This window comes from Sparassis crispa (assembly GCF_003851025.1).
Source record: "Sparassis crispa DNA, contig_000003F, whole genome shotgun sequence".
Lineage (NCBI taxonomy): Eukaryota > Fungi > Basidiomycota > Agaricomycetes > Polyporales > Sparassidaceae > Sparassis > Sparassis crispa.
This window is the reverse complement of record NW_020939750.1, coordinates 720,777-733,660: the sequence shown is the minus strand read 5'-3', so window position 1 is coordinate 733,660 and position 12,884 is coordinate 720,777. Positions and strand designations below refer to the sequence as shown.

Sequence of the window (12,884 nt, the reverse complement as noted above, 5' to 3'; positions counted from 1 at the left end):
ATCCTGCCGGATCAGCGTCGAGCGAAGTGTGTCTAAGTACCGCGCCGCGGTGCCGGATGCTCTCCGGTTAGTCGACCCGTCTGTATGTTCAACGTTGAACGACCAGTGTATTATAACGCTATAGTCGAGCTATCTTAAGTAACAAGTAAGCCGGTAGCTGCAAGTGGCCTACGTACATATTCAGGCTGGCAAGACGAGGAATACTGTACACTGCCATTATACAGAATGCATATACATCATACAGCGCGTGGCGTAAGGAATAAACGTAGACATTAAAGAACAGCATCCACCTGAGAATTCCTTCTGTACGTACTCTGAGTTCTCAGGTGACGCGGCTGAACGGCCAGGGGCCGTATCCATAGCTTGATGTGGCCTAACTTGGTGGCGGTAAGTAGTCCACGACCGATGAAGGTGGTGTCAGTCAACATGTCGGTCCCAATGTGCTTGACCTAAATGCAACGATAGATGTCAACAGGAAGACCATCGAAAGTGCATGAGCGAAAACTGACCACAACTGGCTGAACGACTGCCACCTCGTTGCGGGACGGGGCTGGATGGTAGCGTGGCAAGGGGGAATCCCCGCCGAACGCGCCTGAGGGTGGAAGATACAGCGTTGATTCTCCTCTCCGGCGAAGTGCAAGAGATGTGTTGGACGTCATTGACTGTCGCTGGTGATGCGCAGTCTGAACGACAAACGGTGGATTCAATAATAAATACAGTAAGAACTGACTCGTCATGACTTACGTGTAGCTTAGGGCGATGCAGCGCGCCGCTGGAGAAATCCCACTGAAGAGTACGTTCAGAAGTTGACGATCAGATGACCACGATGACGCATAGTACCAACCAATATTAGTTTGTTGTCTTCTCCGACACTGCCAAATCGATACGTTCGGCCATCACAACGAATGTCATCGAAGGCCAAGGCAGACACGAAAGAAGAATGTCCTTGACACCTTGCAATTACACGCTGCTCCCAAGGGGAAAAGATCGTAACCAAGTCGTCTTGACCTCCGGTCTACACTCTCGGCTCTCAATTCAATAATACCCCAAAATCAAAGTGAATGCCCACCAGAATGAATCGGCCGTCTGGCGACCAAGCTACACAACTGAGAGAACCAAAATATGAGGCATAGCAGTCAACAAGCCTTGCGCCAAGGATGAGAATGCAGATGCAAGTACGATGTCATAGTACTCACTGCTCTGTAACAGTATCAATTATTCTCATACAGCCATCTTCCGAAATGGCTGCGACGAGTTTAGCGTCTGGTGAGAACACAAAGTCTGACTAAGGTGTCAAAGAAGGTCATTGACGAAAACGTCAGACTTGCCTACGATACCCTTACGGGAGACCTTCCAATGACTAACTGGATTCTTTGCAGTTTTTTCTTTCTCAGATTTGCCGCCGCTGGAAAGATTACCACCAACAGTCACCGGATGCCACGGAGGCATTGTCACAAATATGCTGTCGAGGGGATTCCACTCTCCATGAGAACTAGCAGAGTTCCCATCTGACGAAGTAGACGGCGGCGCTCCGGGTTCTTGCGGCATGAATACACCATCCTCACGTTCTTTGTCGTATACGACAATGGTACCGTCCGCGTGTGAGGCTAGGAATAGGTTAGGCGAATCTGGCACCCAGCGGATAGCAGTGCAGGGGGAATTGCATATGCGACCCTGGGTATTCCTGTATGTCAGAGTGGAATTTCCTCACGCAATGCATTACATACTTGCTTGTTCAGTCGGCCGTAACGTGATGATACTGGGTCTATCGAAGCTAACATTACAAAGCCACGATCAAGGAAATTTCACGATACGCACCAAACCATAACAGATCTCCCGTATTGAAACCTATGATCACATCTATCCGTTCCGGTGATACCGTTGTCAGGTTTACGTCGTGGCAGGTGGGGTATGCTGAAAAGTATACACGTGCAAGTGGTTCCTGGTCTTCATGAATTGTCTTCTCGCGTGACCCAAGGGGAAAAAAACGATGTACCTTGGGTTTGGAACCAGCTTCCATCCAAATAAAGCTCTTCGCTAAATTATAAAATACAAAGTTCGTCTCCCCCTGCTTTGAGTGGAGACCTTTTGTCAGATTGTCCGTGTTCTGCACACGAGTGATGAACGTTGACGAGGTTGTGCGCATGTTATGCTTTGGCCGAGCAAAGGTCTTCTTCTTCCCTAATCCAGCCGGTGTCTGAAAAAAGATATTGTTGAGCTGTTCATGAGGCATAGCAGGTGTGGACATAGCGCTGTCGGGAACGGGGGTATTGGAGACATCTGGAGAGGTGCCTTCGTCTGGCGTTTCGCTGCTGGAGACACTCAGCCCGTCCTCCCGCTCTTTCGCGGGCGCAGCCTTCTCCTTCTTGTAATCCTTCTCTCGATTCCCTCCCCCAAGGAGCTGCGCTAGACCCTGTGAATTGGACTTGGTGGCAGGGAATCTGACGGTAACAGCAGAGATTCGTGTAGGATACAGAATGGGGGCGGTGGTGATGGGATGCTGGCCGAATGAGCCGGGCTTATGCTCCTCGGTCACTGAGTAGACACCTTCGGGAGCAACGAATGTGGACTCATTCTCCATGTTTCATGGGCTAAGCTGGAGAAGGACTGAGGCTGGCGGGGGAGATGAGATGGTGCTGGCATGTAAGTGAGATCTGGGGAAGATGATGCCGCCGGAGTCAGATCCTGATAGTGCTCTTCAACGCGCGTACCTGGTTACTCGACGATTATGTTCACCCACAAGTGTGTCAGACAGCATTCGCTCCTTTTCTCTCTCTACGTACGGCATATCTTTCTCAACACATTCAGATGTGATGTTGACCCATCTACGACGTAGCGTTCTGGCACGCGCCGGCAGTCTACCGCGGCAGAGCCTCTCCCAGCCGGTGGCCATCTACCCTCAATAGCGACCTCTTCCTTCCTGCGGTCAGGTCGCGATTCTGCTATTCGTACTCCAGGAATACAATGGGCGGATGAAGACGCGTCCGGTCCGACGAGGGACATCGTCGCAGGTCGGGAGACGCGGAAGATGAACCTGTATCAGGCAGTGCGAGACGGTTTGAGGTAGTGTTATTCTTTCGCTGCGTCGCACTGCATACAATGCTCTTTGCTACAGTGTCGCCTTGATGAAAGATGACACTGCTGTCGTTTTCGGGGAAGATGTAGCATTCGGTGGAGTCTTCCGATGCACGATGGTAAGTGACCGGGCGCTTTGCAGCGAGAGGCTTTCTAAATGCCGACTACTCACATTCAGGGCCTCGCCGAAGAATTTGGTGAGGCTGTCACAAAATAATGAGAGTCAAGAATGCACTCTTACGCCGTTCGACTAGGCAGAGAGCGGGTATTTAATACACCATTAACGGAGCAAGGAATAGCAGGGTTTGGAATAGGTTTCGTGCGACTCTTAACTTGCCATAGAAAATCCTGACAGGAATTTCACTAAAAATAGGTCTTGCAGCAATGGGTCACACGGCAATCGCTGAGATTCAGTTCGCAGACTACATTTTCCCGGCTTTCGACCAGGTATGCGCTTTACTCAAACCAATCATGGTTCGAGCACAAGCCTCTTCGTCTTAGATTGTGAATGAGGCCGCCAAGTTCCGATTCCGATCCAACGGTCAGTTCCAAGCCGGAGGTCTGACCATCAGATGTCCATCCATGGCGGTCGGTCATGGCGGTCACTACCACTCTCAGAGTCCGGAAGGGTTCTTCATGGGCGCCGCGGGTATAAAGGTATGCTGATGCATTCCATTTAAAAATAATTCCATCACTCTGGGCTCTGAGTTGCATGCTACTGATCTGTAGTGGATAATTACCCGGTACTGAGCGCGTCAATCATTAGGTCGTAATTCCTCGCTCTCCTATTCAAGCAAAGGGTCTCCTGTTAGGATCGATCCGAGACCCAAACCCGGTGATATTCATGGAGCCTAAAATCCTGTACCGTTCGACAGGTATGTGTTCAAAGTGTATATCTTCGTGGTACTCTATCTCATAATGGTACAGTGGAACAAGTTCCCATAGACGACTATCAGCTACCAATTGGCCGAGCAGAAACCCTCGTTTCGGGATCCGATCTGACATTGCTGTCTTGGGGAACACCGCTCTATCATTGCGAGACAGCGCTCCACATGCTGGCGACTCCTCCGGAGTCTCTCACCCCCTTCGTTCCTGCCTCTCTTCGCTCAACCAAGGTGGAACTGATTGACCTGAGGACGATCTTGCCTTGGGACGTCGAGACAATTACGGAAAGCGTAAAGCGCACCGGCAGACTCGTGATTGTTCACGAGGCCGGACGCACCGGTGGCGTAGGTACAGAGATCAGCTCCGAGATCCAGAAGAGATGTTTCCTGAAGTTGAACGCTCCAGTGAAACTGGTCACTGGTTGGGAGTGAGTTGAATGTCATCCTTCGTTTGTGTAAATACTTACGTTTTCTTCCAGCACACCCGTTCCAATGCAATACGAGAAGTTCTATATGCCGGATTCGATACGCATCTTGGATGCTATCGTCGAGACGTTGACTTACTGATACCTGGTGGCTGCTTTTCCCGCTCATGAATTACCTGTAACTCTACTCCCGTTTGGATGTACAGATGTCCATGCTTTACTAGCGTCTCTCCCTATGCTCTCTATGTAGCAGTTACCCTTGGATGGCGACACGGTCGGAGTACTGGAAGTACACTCTCTGAACTATTCCAACCGTCTCGGGATAGCCTCGGGGTTGTACTCGGCTTCAGATCGTCTTGTCTCCTACCCAGCTAGCTTGCCTCACTTCCGCTACACAGCAGCGACACTACCGGCGTCAAGATCACTTTCGTCGGGCAAGATTGAGCATGCCCGGGTAATCACCGTGCAGCCCAAGGCCGTTTGCTTGATGGATAATTGACCTTGCACTAAGAGTCGAAATTTTGAAACGTTGAATGTTGAGCTCAATCGGACAGCGCTCGGGCATCCGGGAACACTGGATGTCACTAGCTAGGTGAGTACCGGCCAATGACATGATGTACAACTCAGAATGTGGCGCATTCCGTTATAGGGATATCAAAGATTGAAACACGTCGAACTCCCTGTATACAGTGCCCATAGGTCGCAGGCTCTTTGTAATGGCATGGATTTCTCATCCAGGGACCAGCGCCCAATTATGCGAGACGCTTCCGATTATAAGAGTGGTGTGGCTCATAGGATATAAAAGAGCCTACCCATCCAAGTCTACTGCTCAAGCAGCACAACCCCTCATCTCCAGTGGAGTCTCTCAAGCCTATTACTAACGTCCGCCTACCGCCATCGATATTATGCGTTCCGCTGTGCAAACTCTTCTCTCGTTTGTGTTGGTGATGCTATACACGCTGACAGTGCAGCCCGATCATTCTCGAGGTAACTACCACAACTCTCTGACCGCCAAAAATGTGTTATAACATGAGCCCGTCTTCTAGCCATGGCTTTGGAGGATCGGCGGGGCGTAATCGAAAACAGGGAATTCTCCCATGATATGAAACGCGCCCCTCTCAGTGTGTACTTTCGCCTCTCTTCTTGATATAGTGCTTGAGGTCGGCGATATTCTTCAGGGAGAGATGGTGCAGTTTTCTGGGAGAAAACCACTGTCGATACTTCTATACCGACTGCTTCTATAGAAGGCAGAGATGGAGCGGTCTTCTGGGAAAAGACTACTGTCGGTGGTACTGCTGCCGCTGTGGCAGGCAGAGATGGTGCAGTCTTTTGGGAGAAGACCACTGTTGATACTGTTCCGACTGCAACGGTCTGACCATGCTTCTTTATTGATGCAATTGGCGAATTTTAATTATATGCTCTCGTTTCTTGATTTGTGTGGGCGAACTGATTCACCTGCCTAAAGCGGCTATGCACCTGGTCGGCTGGGTAAACGTCGCGCCGTCATCATCCAGTCTGCCGCAACTCTACCGCAAATCCTGGCCCACAATACTTAGTCTCGGCGTGTGTACAACTGGTTATCTCTGTTCTGTTTGTATGACAGGTGAGCTGGATCTACTCTCATGCGCATGTGCTCAACGTCGTGGCCTGTGGCGATGCCTTCGTTATAATCGACTGGGCTACAGCGAGATGGACTTCTTCAAAGTCTCAAGCACGGTGCCATACAACATGAAACTCCAATGCAACAGTCATAGTATCGATCCCCCATCCCTTCCATGGTGCTTGTTGAAAAACGGCATGTCACCCGTTCACACTCTCGCTGTCGTGTTGCTTTTAGTCTCAGTTTTGACTGCCATACTATGTTCCCTGTCATCTCGTGATTCGGATATTTTGCTAGCCCGACGCCGACAGGCCCTATATGCGATCCTCTTTCTTGTCACCCCTACATGCTCACTTTGGTCGGCTGCATACCTCGCTATTGCCCGGCGAGCAGCTGCTTCTGGCAATAACATTGTTCGCCTGCCGCTACGTGAGCTGCTTGACGACATCGTTGCCGGGAAAATGCAGCTTAGAGATACTGGACTTGATCTACCCTCCCTAATAACAAGCACCCTCCGAGTCCACGACTGGCTGATCGTCTTGAGAGTGGAACTGAGCTGGTGGGCGACCGTCCTGGGTTGGATCGCCGCATCTCACTTCTCATTCATCAAATCTTACGTGAGTCACTTGTTCGTTTCTAACATATGCACGAAGGAGATAATCTGTCATAGTCATTCGTATGGTCTGGTAAGTGGATATATGCGCATATTGTTCAACTGATGTCTGTAATCCTACGCCGTAAGGTTCACAGTTCATCAGTGATCGCAAGACATCGCCTTCGAGCTCGTCCTTCAAAACGTCGTCACTTACTCAGACACTCCACAATCTCAACGGTACACGAACTGAAGCTGTGTCGCTCCTACCTGCTCGGGGACTATCCCTTGATACGGTCCCGTACCTGCACCTTGAAGCATTCGTCCGCGCGTTGCAAACAGCTCTGTGTCCAGGATCATGCATCTCCATCAACTTCACCGCGCGCTGCACTTCCGTCTCCTTCCTGAGCTCGTCCTTCGTTCTGACTGCACTTCCATTTCTTCCTCGTCAGCGCATTCATCGGGGCTCTCGGAACACATATACCTCACAGCAGCTCTCATCGACGTCGTCCGATGCTGTACGCACAACCACTCCACTGTTCGCATCATTATCCTACGTCCTAGATCTGATCACGTCCGGTTCGATGCCGCTCATCGTGCATTCCGTGCGGAACGTCTCAGAACAGCAAGCAAGTTCTCTGAACGCGTACGTCCGGGACCTGGAAGAAGACGCTGGTGTACGGATGGCATTCGTGCGCAGATGGGGTCTCCCAGGATGGCGGGAAGAGATGGTCTATACGTCATGGGAAGCAGCTCTCCTCACTTCGAGGTTACTGGAGAGGTGGGAGGTGATGGCGTACAAGGCGGTCTGACGGCTCGCGCGGGTGACTGGTGACGCAAATGATATTCAAGTCCCTGTAACGTTGTTCAATAGAATGATCCCACGCCGATCGAAGTTCAGGCATTCAATGCTACTTGCATCGCGAATGTAGAGGTAGACGTCCTGCAGAAGTATGATGGTAGAGATGCAATTTAGATATTCAAGTATCTGGACTGTCTTTGAATAAGAACGTCCACAAGGCGTCTGGGTTCGTATAGTCATGGTGTACGATGCTCAAGAGCCAGCGTTGATCAAGAATGCTATCTAACAGTTTTCTCTCAGCTGAATCTGGCGGGTAGAATGACGCCCATTCCACCCATATTGAGAATGCCTCGTCCTACGATGCAGAAAGGTATCAATCGACCGTGATGCCACCGATCATCTGGCAACTGACCTTCCACGAGAGGAAGGACTCCTTCTCAATAATGGTCGACTGCGCGACTTCCTGACCAGGGAAGACGCCCCACGTAACGGCATTTCTCCCATCGTCAGGCATGTTGGTCCAGCATTCACCCTGACAAGAGGAAGTGAGTCACACACAGTCTCAGTCATGCTGATGGGAACAGCTTTACCTGGACGTTTCCGGCGAAGTAATTAACCCAACCTCCCCCTTCCGTCTCAACTTTGCTCTTGATTTTCTCAAGGTCGGTCTTCTCCACAAAAAACTCAACGAAGCTCTTTTGATACACGTAACCTCCTCGGGGACCCCAGCCGACGACACTGTCTGCCGAGCTGGCACCGTCGATAGCAGGTTGAGACCCAACCGTCCACCATCCCATACGAGTGAGTTTCTCAAGCTGAGTCAGAATCATGAGAGACTCCGGATTAAGAGGTGAAGGGGAGAATGGCGTCGTAGCGATCTCGGAGTGCAGGTGGCGCACAAAGATGTCTGTAAGGTCTTCCAACGATTTGGGATGACCCCACTGCGCAAGGGCTTGCTTTCGCTACGGGAGTATTGAGTTAAACGCGAAACACAAGACGTGAAGAGTGTACGTACGGACATCGTCGAGCTCCCCCATAGATCTGTCTCACCATAGGCGGGACTCTTGTAGTCGCCGAATCGTCCATTAGGGAAATCATCCCATGCAGAAGCATTGTTGAGTTCACCCTTTCCTGCCTCAACTTCAAGAGGCACACCGGTCGTCAATGAATTCGCAGCGGAATCGGTGGCCGAGTGGGCAGTGACAATGAGCTCCGGATTTTCTGCGGTAGGCATGTCCTGCGAATCTCAGTCATAAGATAAACCCTGATAGAAAAGGCAACGGTCATACTGTAATCAGCTTGTTGGTGATTTTGGGGCTAGTACCTGTCCATCCCAAACCTTCCAAGACGCGATACACACTCCTTTCAAGGTTCAGAGTGCAGAAGTGGACACCGCGAATGTCTCCATCTTCCGTCAACTTCTGTATCATTCCAATTGCAAGCTTCACGCCGTAGTCTTTCACTTGCTGATCATCGTGCTGCGTGAGGGAGAAAATAACGCTGAACACCGAAAAGAAGGGTAGCCAGGCTTGGCAACCTACACGTATGGGCTCAAGATCGGCCATGAGGCTAGTTGGTATACGAGTACCACAGAGTTTCGTCATGCGCAGAAAAGACGCGTAAGTCTGCATGGGCATGATACCAGGAATGATAGGAACCCTGATTCCTGCGTTGTCTGAGACAAGTTACAACGCGTAAAGACCTAGACCGAATACTGACCTTTCGCTCTGACCTTCTTCACCCAGCGCAGGAAGTTGTCGACATCATAGAACAGCTGGGTGACGATAAAGTCAGCGCCGGCGTCAACTTTCGCTTTCAAGAACTCTAGTTCTCCATCATTGTCGATGTCTCCGTCAGTGTGCCCATCCGGGTATGCTATCATCCGTTGTGAATACGAGTAAACGATATCCATAGAGGGAGATGTGACCTGCCACGCCAACGCAGAAGCCAGAGGAAAACTCCGGGGAAGATTTGATGTACGAGACTAGATCGGCACCATGCGTGAACCTGCGGTCTGTGGGAATCCAATACTCTTCCCCTCTCGGAGGATCTGGATGATACGATCAACAAAGCGTTCCACAGAAGGTTTTGCGGGCGCAGTACCTCCTCGGAGAGCTAGTATGTTCTCAATCCCACGTTGTTTAGCATCCTGTTGATATATCAATATACCATCTGACGGTTATTCCATTCCTGTAATACCCTCAATGCATCATCAACCATACCCTGCTGCATGTTCGTGCATGTCAGATGCAGGATCGTATCAACGCCATGATCGGCTTGAGTAACTCCCGCGAGGTCGAGACTGCGCTCCTTCGTGGTACCTCCGGCACCCCACGTTACGCTGATAGCGAGAGGGTCCAGAGAAACGAGACGCGAGATTCGGGCGAGCAGATTCTCAAAACCCTGGTGCCAGAAATATTGAGTGAGCGACCGAGACGGATGCATACCGCTCACCTGCTCGGTCTTAGGAGGGAAAAATTCTAAAGTATAGAACGGTCTGTTCACTTTGTGCTCGGCGATCTTCTTTGTGAGCTTCATTCTCAGAGAGAACGCTTCAGCAAGAGAGACGAGACGGACGCGCGCCCGACTCACTCAGGCTGGCAGCCTTTCTTCTTGAATCTAATCGGCTTTACTGGCACGTGGCCGATAACCTTAGGCAAAATGTCATGATTGCTGACCGGGACCGACGCACCACTCCAGCACTGAGAGCTCCCATCCCTCTCGACTTTCCCGAGGCGCATAATAGCCTATCTGAATTGTCGCCCGCGTTCTGCGTTGACTGAATTCAAATTATTGTACATCTGCGGTCTCAGAAAAGTCATCCAGCCATGGCTACATCACCAATAACGGCCGACTTCTCGTCACCCCCACTGAAGCGCAGCAAGATTGTCTTACTGGGCGATCAGAGTGTCGGGAAGACCAGTCTAATCACAAGGTATACTCTAGTCCACGTATCTGAAGTGCGCAGTGCTAGGGAGCTCACGAAGACGTGTCTCGCGCTGCCGCATTAGATTCATGTACGACACATTTGACAACACGTACCAGGCGACGATAGGCATTGACTTCCTGAGCAAGGCGATGTACCTGGAAGACCGCACTGTGCGCTTGCAATTGTGGGACACCGCTGGCCAAGTAAGTGAGCAGTTCGTTATGGTGCTCACCGCGCGAGGCCCTGACCCATGTATGCGCGCGTCCAAGGAACGATATCGGTCGTTAATCCCATCATATATTCGGGACTGCTCGGTTGCCATTGTCGTGTTTGATATTACGCGTGAGTATCTGACCGTGAGGTAGCACTGTCCTGATTTCGTCTGTCCTCAGATCGCCAGTCGTTTTTGTCCACATCAAAATGGATCGACGACGTGCGGTCAGAAAGGGGAAACGACGTTATTATTGTACTAGTTGGCAACAAGGCCGACCTGTCAGACAAACGGTCAGTCCTCTCCCTTGGTCGTCTCACAGCTTACGGCCGTAATATCACATGGTACGATAGGGAAGTTACGCTGGAGGAGGCCAACGCCAAAGCAGCACAGCTTAATATCATGTTCATGGAAACTTCGGCAAAAGCGGGACACAACGTGAAGAGCCTCTTCAAGAAGATCGCGATGGAGATTGTCGGCATGGAAAAGGAGACGGAGGTGACAGAGTCGCAAAACACTAGTACGTTGGATACTCGGTCGCGCCTTACCGTTATGTCTTACTTACGCCGTCTCTTCAGAAATTGATGTCACGGCACCCCCACAAAACGAAGTGCCGGATGCCTCTCAGTGTCAATGTTAAGTTATCATACAGTCGTTCAGGCAGGCAAAAGTTTAGGCGAGCATTCCACCTCCTTGTAGGTGAGGTGTTGCTGCAAATTGGAAACCTGTAGATACCATCCTTTATTTGTTACTCTTAACGCTTAGAACCGTAGGTGTAATGCATTGTGTTTGTCTGACGTGAAGTTGAGGACACAGCTATCGAAAACAATTCACTGCCATTCAGCACGATACTAAAACTACATAGCATACACATTCTCGCAGTAGTGGAACAACCCGGTACCCATATTCAGCCACGGTTCATGGTGTTACCTGCACCTCTGGGATGCGTATCGGTGTATCTAGCCCACGCCTCGTCCTTCTGCCTTTTCTCCTCCGCCTTCTGTTCTGCGAACACCGTGCCTTCCATTTCAGCGTCGAGGGCAAGTTGTTCAGATGACGTGGGCGCCGCCTCCGACTGGGGTCTACTTAACATAGTTATGGGCTGATTAATCCAGTGAGATGTAAATGTACTTACCCGCCCCCGGTGATGATATAACCACGTTGACGTTCGACCTCAAGGTACTCGTCAACCGACATAGTAGGCAGACGATGGTCCGGCCGGAATACTTCTGCTTGTAAACGAGCCCGGTCAGACGAAGCAGGAAGAATGGTGAATGGGCGCAGAGGCTGTCAAGTATAATGTCGGCTCGTCATACCGGTAAGGTACAAAGACAAAGATTCACCTTTCCGCTGGAATCCAACAACGGGCCCTTGCCGTCTGGTCCACCAGATGGTATAGGGGCATCTAACCGCCACATGTCATCGCTCTGGGGTTCCTTCCGGCGACGGGAATAATCGGAGGCTAGTTCTACAGGCCGAGGGGGAGGAGCACTGCGTAAGAGTTGGAGCTCTTGGTCCAGGCTCTCCGACTGAGCATGTGCTTCTGCGTAAGTGAGGCGCAAGAGAAGAAGCGTAGCTTGGCGGAGGACATCTTCCGTGTCCGGGTCATCTTCTGAAGCAGATGCCGCTTTGGACGGGTCAGGTAGAAGAGAGGCGATGAGTTCGAAGTCTGAAGTGGGCTCGTTAGGTATTCTGCCTTGGTAGCGTCGCTTGCGCACTGCCTGCAGGAAGACTGAGAGAGCCATTCATACGGCAGACGTCGCATGCATACCTGAATTCTCGACCTGATCTCTTTCTCCTTCTGATACTGTTTGATCTTGAGTTCCCTCCGTTTCGCAGGATCGTTCATTGTTGATGTCTTTTGCGCATACAACGTCTTCTCCGACTCAGGGACGACCTCGAGCTTATCTAGAGTTGTTAGGAATATGCGCAATGAACTCTGTATACTGAAATTAGTAGCAAGAAACTAGGAGTGATAGGCTTCGCGCTAACCTGTGCACGCATTACTTGGTCCATGCGCTCTTCCGTATCCGTCGTCCTCACTCGACCGTGTATCTCGGCCAGAATGAATGGAAGGAGCAGGTAGACTAGATCACGGCTTGGAATATCGGACAGCAATTCATTCTGGCTGAAAAGTGATAGAGACGCGACGCGAGATTGGACAAGCCGTAGATCGGACAGTGCAGCCTGTAAGAGCTCCTACCGTCTCCTTCAGGGTGAGTTAGCGGCATGGAGTTAGATTGACCGGTGTACCTGAGTTTCATCCTGAATAGTAGGGAGGTTGACTGCTTTTGCCGCAGCTGTGAGCCCGCGATGGTAAAGAGTGGAGAGAGGGATGTCGGACATGATGAGGTGTGGTCACGGTA

At 50.9% G+C, this 12,884-nt stretch overlaps 7 protein-coding genes across 7 annotated transcripts; 4 read left to right on the top strand and 3 right to left on the bottom strand.

The window, feature by feature from the left end:
- Positions 1-272: 272 nt before the first annotated feature.
- On the bottom strand, positions 273-2,581 carry SCP_0402780 (Probable catabolite repression protein; the record flags this gene model as incomplete). The annotated part of the gene is made up of 10 exons (XM_027757016.1): positions 273-449; positions 510-683; positions 745-786; positions 845-1,015; positions 1,070-1,145; positions 1,197-1,285; positions 1,333-1,674; positions 1,728-1,765; positions 1,819-1,942; positions 1,997-2,581. 10 exons carry the CDS (start codon positions 2,579-2,581, stop codon positions 273-275), a joined length of 1,818 nt encoding a protein of 605 aa, XP_027612817.1.
- A 147-nt stretch (positions 2,582-2,728) lies between these two features.
- SCP_0402770 (Pyruvate dehydrogenase E1 component subunit beta, mitochondrial) lies at positions 2,729-4,526 on the top strand (the record flags this gene model as incomplete). Its single annotated transcript, XM_027757015.1, has 10 exons — positions 2,729-2,779; positions 2,837-3,063; positions 3,116-3,194; positions 3,254-3,272; positions 3,330-3,389; positions 3,449-3,522; positions 3,577-3,732; positions 3,842-3,950; positions 4,003-4,387; positions 4,439-4,526. The coding sequence occupies 10 exons, from the start codon at positions 2,729-2,731 to the stop codon at positions 4,524-4,526; spliced, it is 1,248 nt and encodes a 415-aa protein (XP_027612816.1).
- Positions 4,527-5,289: 763 nt separating this feature from the next.
- On the top strand, positions 5,290-5,759 carry SCP_0402760 (hypothetical protein; the record flags this gene model as incomplete). The annotated part of the gene is made up of 3 exons (XM_027757014.1): positions 5,290-5,371; positions 5,431-5,505; positions 5,563-5,759. The coding sequence occupies 3 exons, from the start codon at positions 5,290-5,292 to the stop codon at positions 5,757-5,759; spliced, it is 354 nt and encodes a 117-aa protein (XP_027612815.1).
- Positions 5,760-6,073: 314 nt separating this feature from the next.
- Positions 6,074-7,388, top strand: SCP_0402750 (hypothetical protein; the record flags this gene model as incomplete). The annotated part of the gene is made up of 3 exons (XM_027757013.1): positions 6,074-6,601; positions 6,655-6,670; positions 6,727-7,388. 3 exons carry the CDS (start codon positions 6,074-6,076, stop codon positions 7,386-7,388), a joined length of 1,206 nt encoding a protein of 401 aa, XP_027612814.1.
- A 168-nt stretch (positions 7,389-7,556) lies between these two features.
- Positions 7,557-9,916, bottom strand: SCP_0402740 (Methylenetetrahydrofolate reductase 2; the record flags this gene model as incomplete). The annotated part of the gene is made up of 11 exons (XM_027757012.1): positions 7,557-7,733; positions 7,791-7,910; positions 7,969-8,340; positions 8,394-8,615; positions 8,668-8,856; positions 8,920-9,044; positions 9,098-9,253; positions 9,306-9,428; positions 9,482-9,527; positions 9,578-9,781; positions 9,833-9,916. 11 exons carry the CDS (start codon positions 9,914-9,916, stop codon positions 7,557-7,559), a joined length of 1,818 nt encoding a protein of 605 aa, XP_027612813.1.
- Positions 9,917-10,206: 290 nt separating this feature from the next.
- Positions 10,207-11,158, top strand: SCP_0402730 (GTP-binding protein; the record flags this gene model as incomplete). Its single annotated transcript, XM_027757011.1, has 6 exons — positions 10,207-10,313; positions 10,390-10,510; positions 10,577-10,649; positions 10,700-10,811; positions 10,872-11,038; positions 11,097-11,158. 6 exons carry the CDS (start codon positions 10,207-10,209, stop codon positions 11,156-11,158), a joined length of 642 nt encoding a protein of 213 aa, XP_027612812.1.
- A 267-nt stretch (positions 11,159-11,425) lies between these two features.
- On the bottom strand, positions 11,426-12,864 carry SCP_0402720 (TAP42-like protein; the record flags this gene model as incomplete). Its single annotated transcript, XM_027757010.1, has 6 exons — positions 11,426-11,600; positions 11,654-11,805; positions 11,862-12,239; positions 12,290-12,457; positions 12,511-12,717; positions 12,772-12,864. 6 exons carry the CDS (start codon positions 12,862-12,864, stop codon positions 11,426-11,428), a joined length of 1,173 nt encoding a protein of 390 aa, XP_027612811.1.
- Positions 12,865-12,884: the final 20 nt, after the last annotated feature.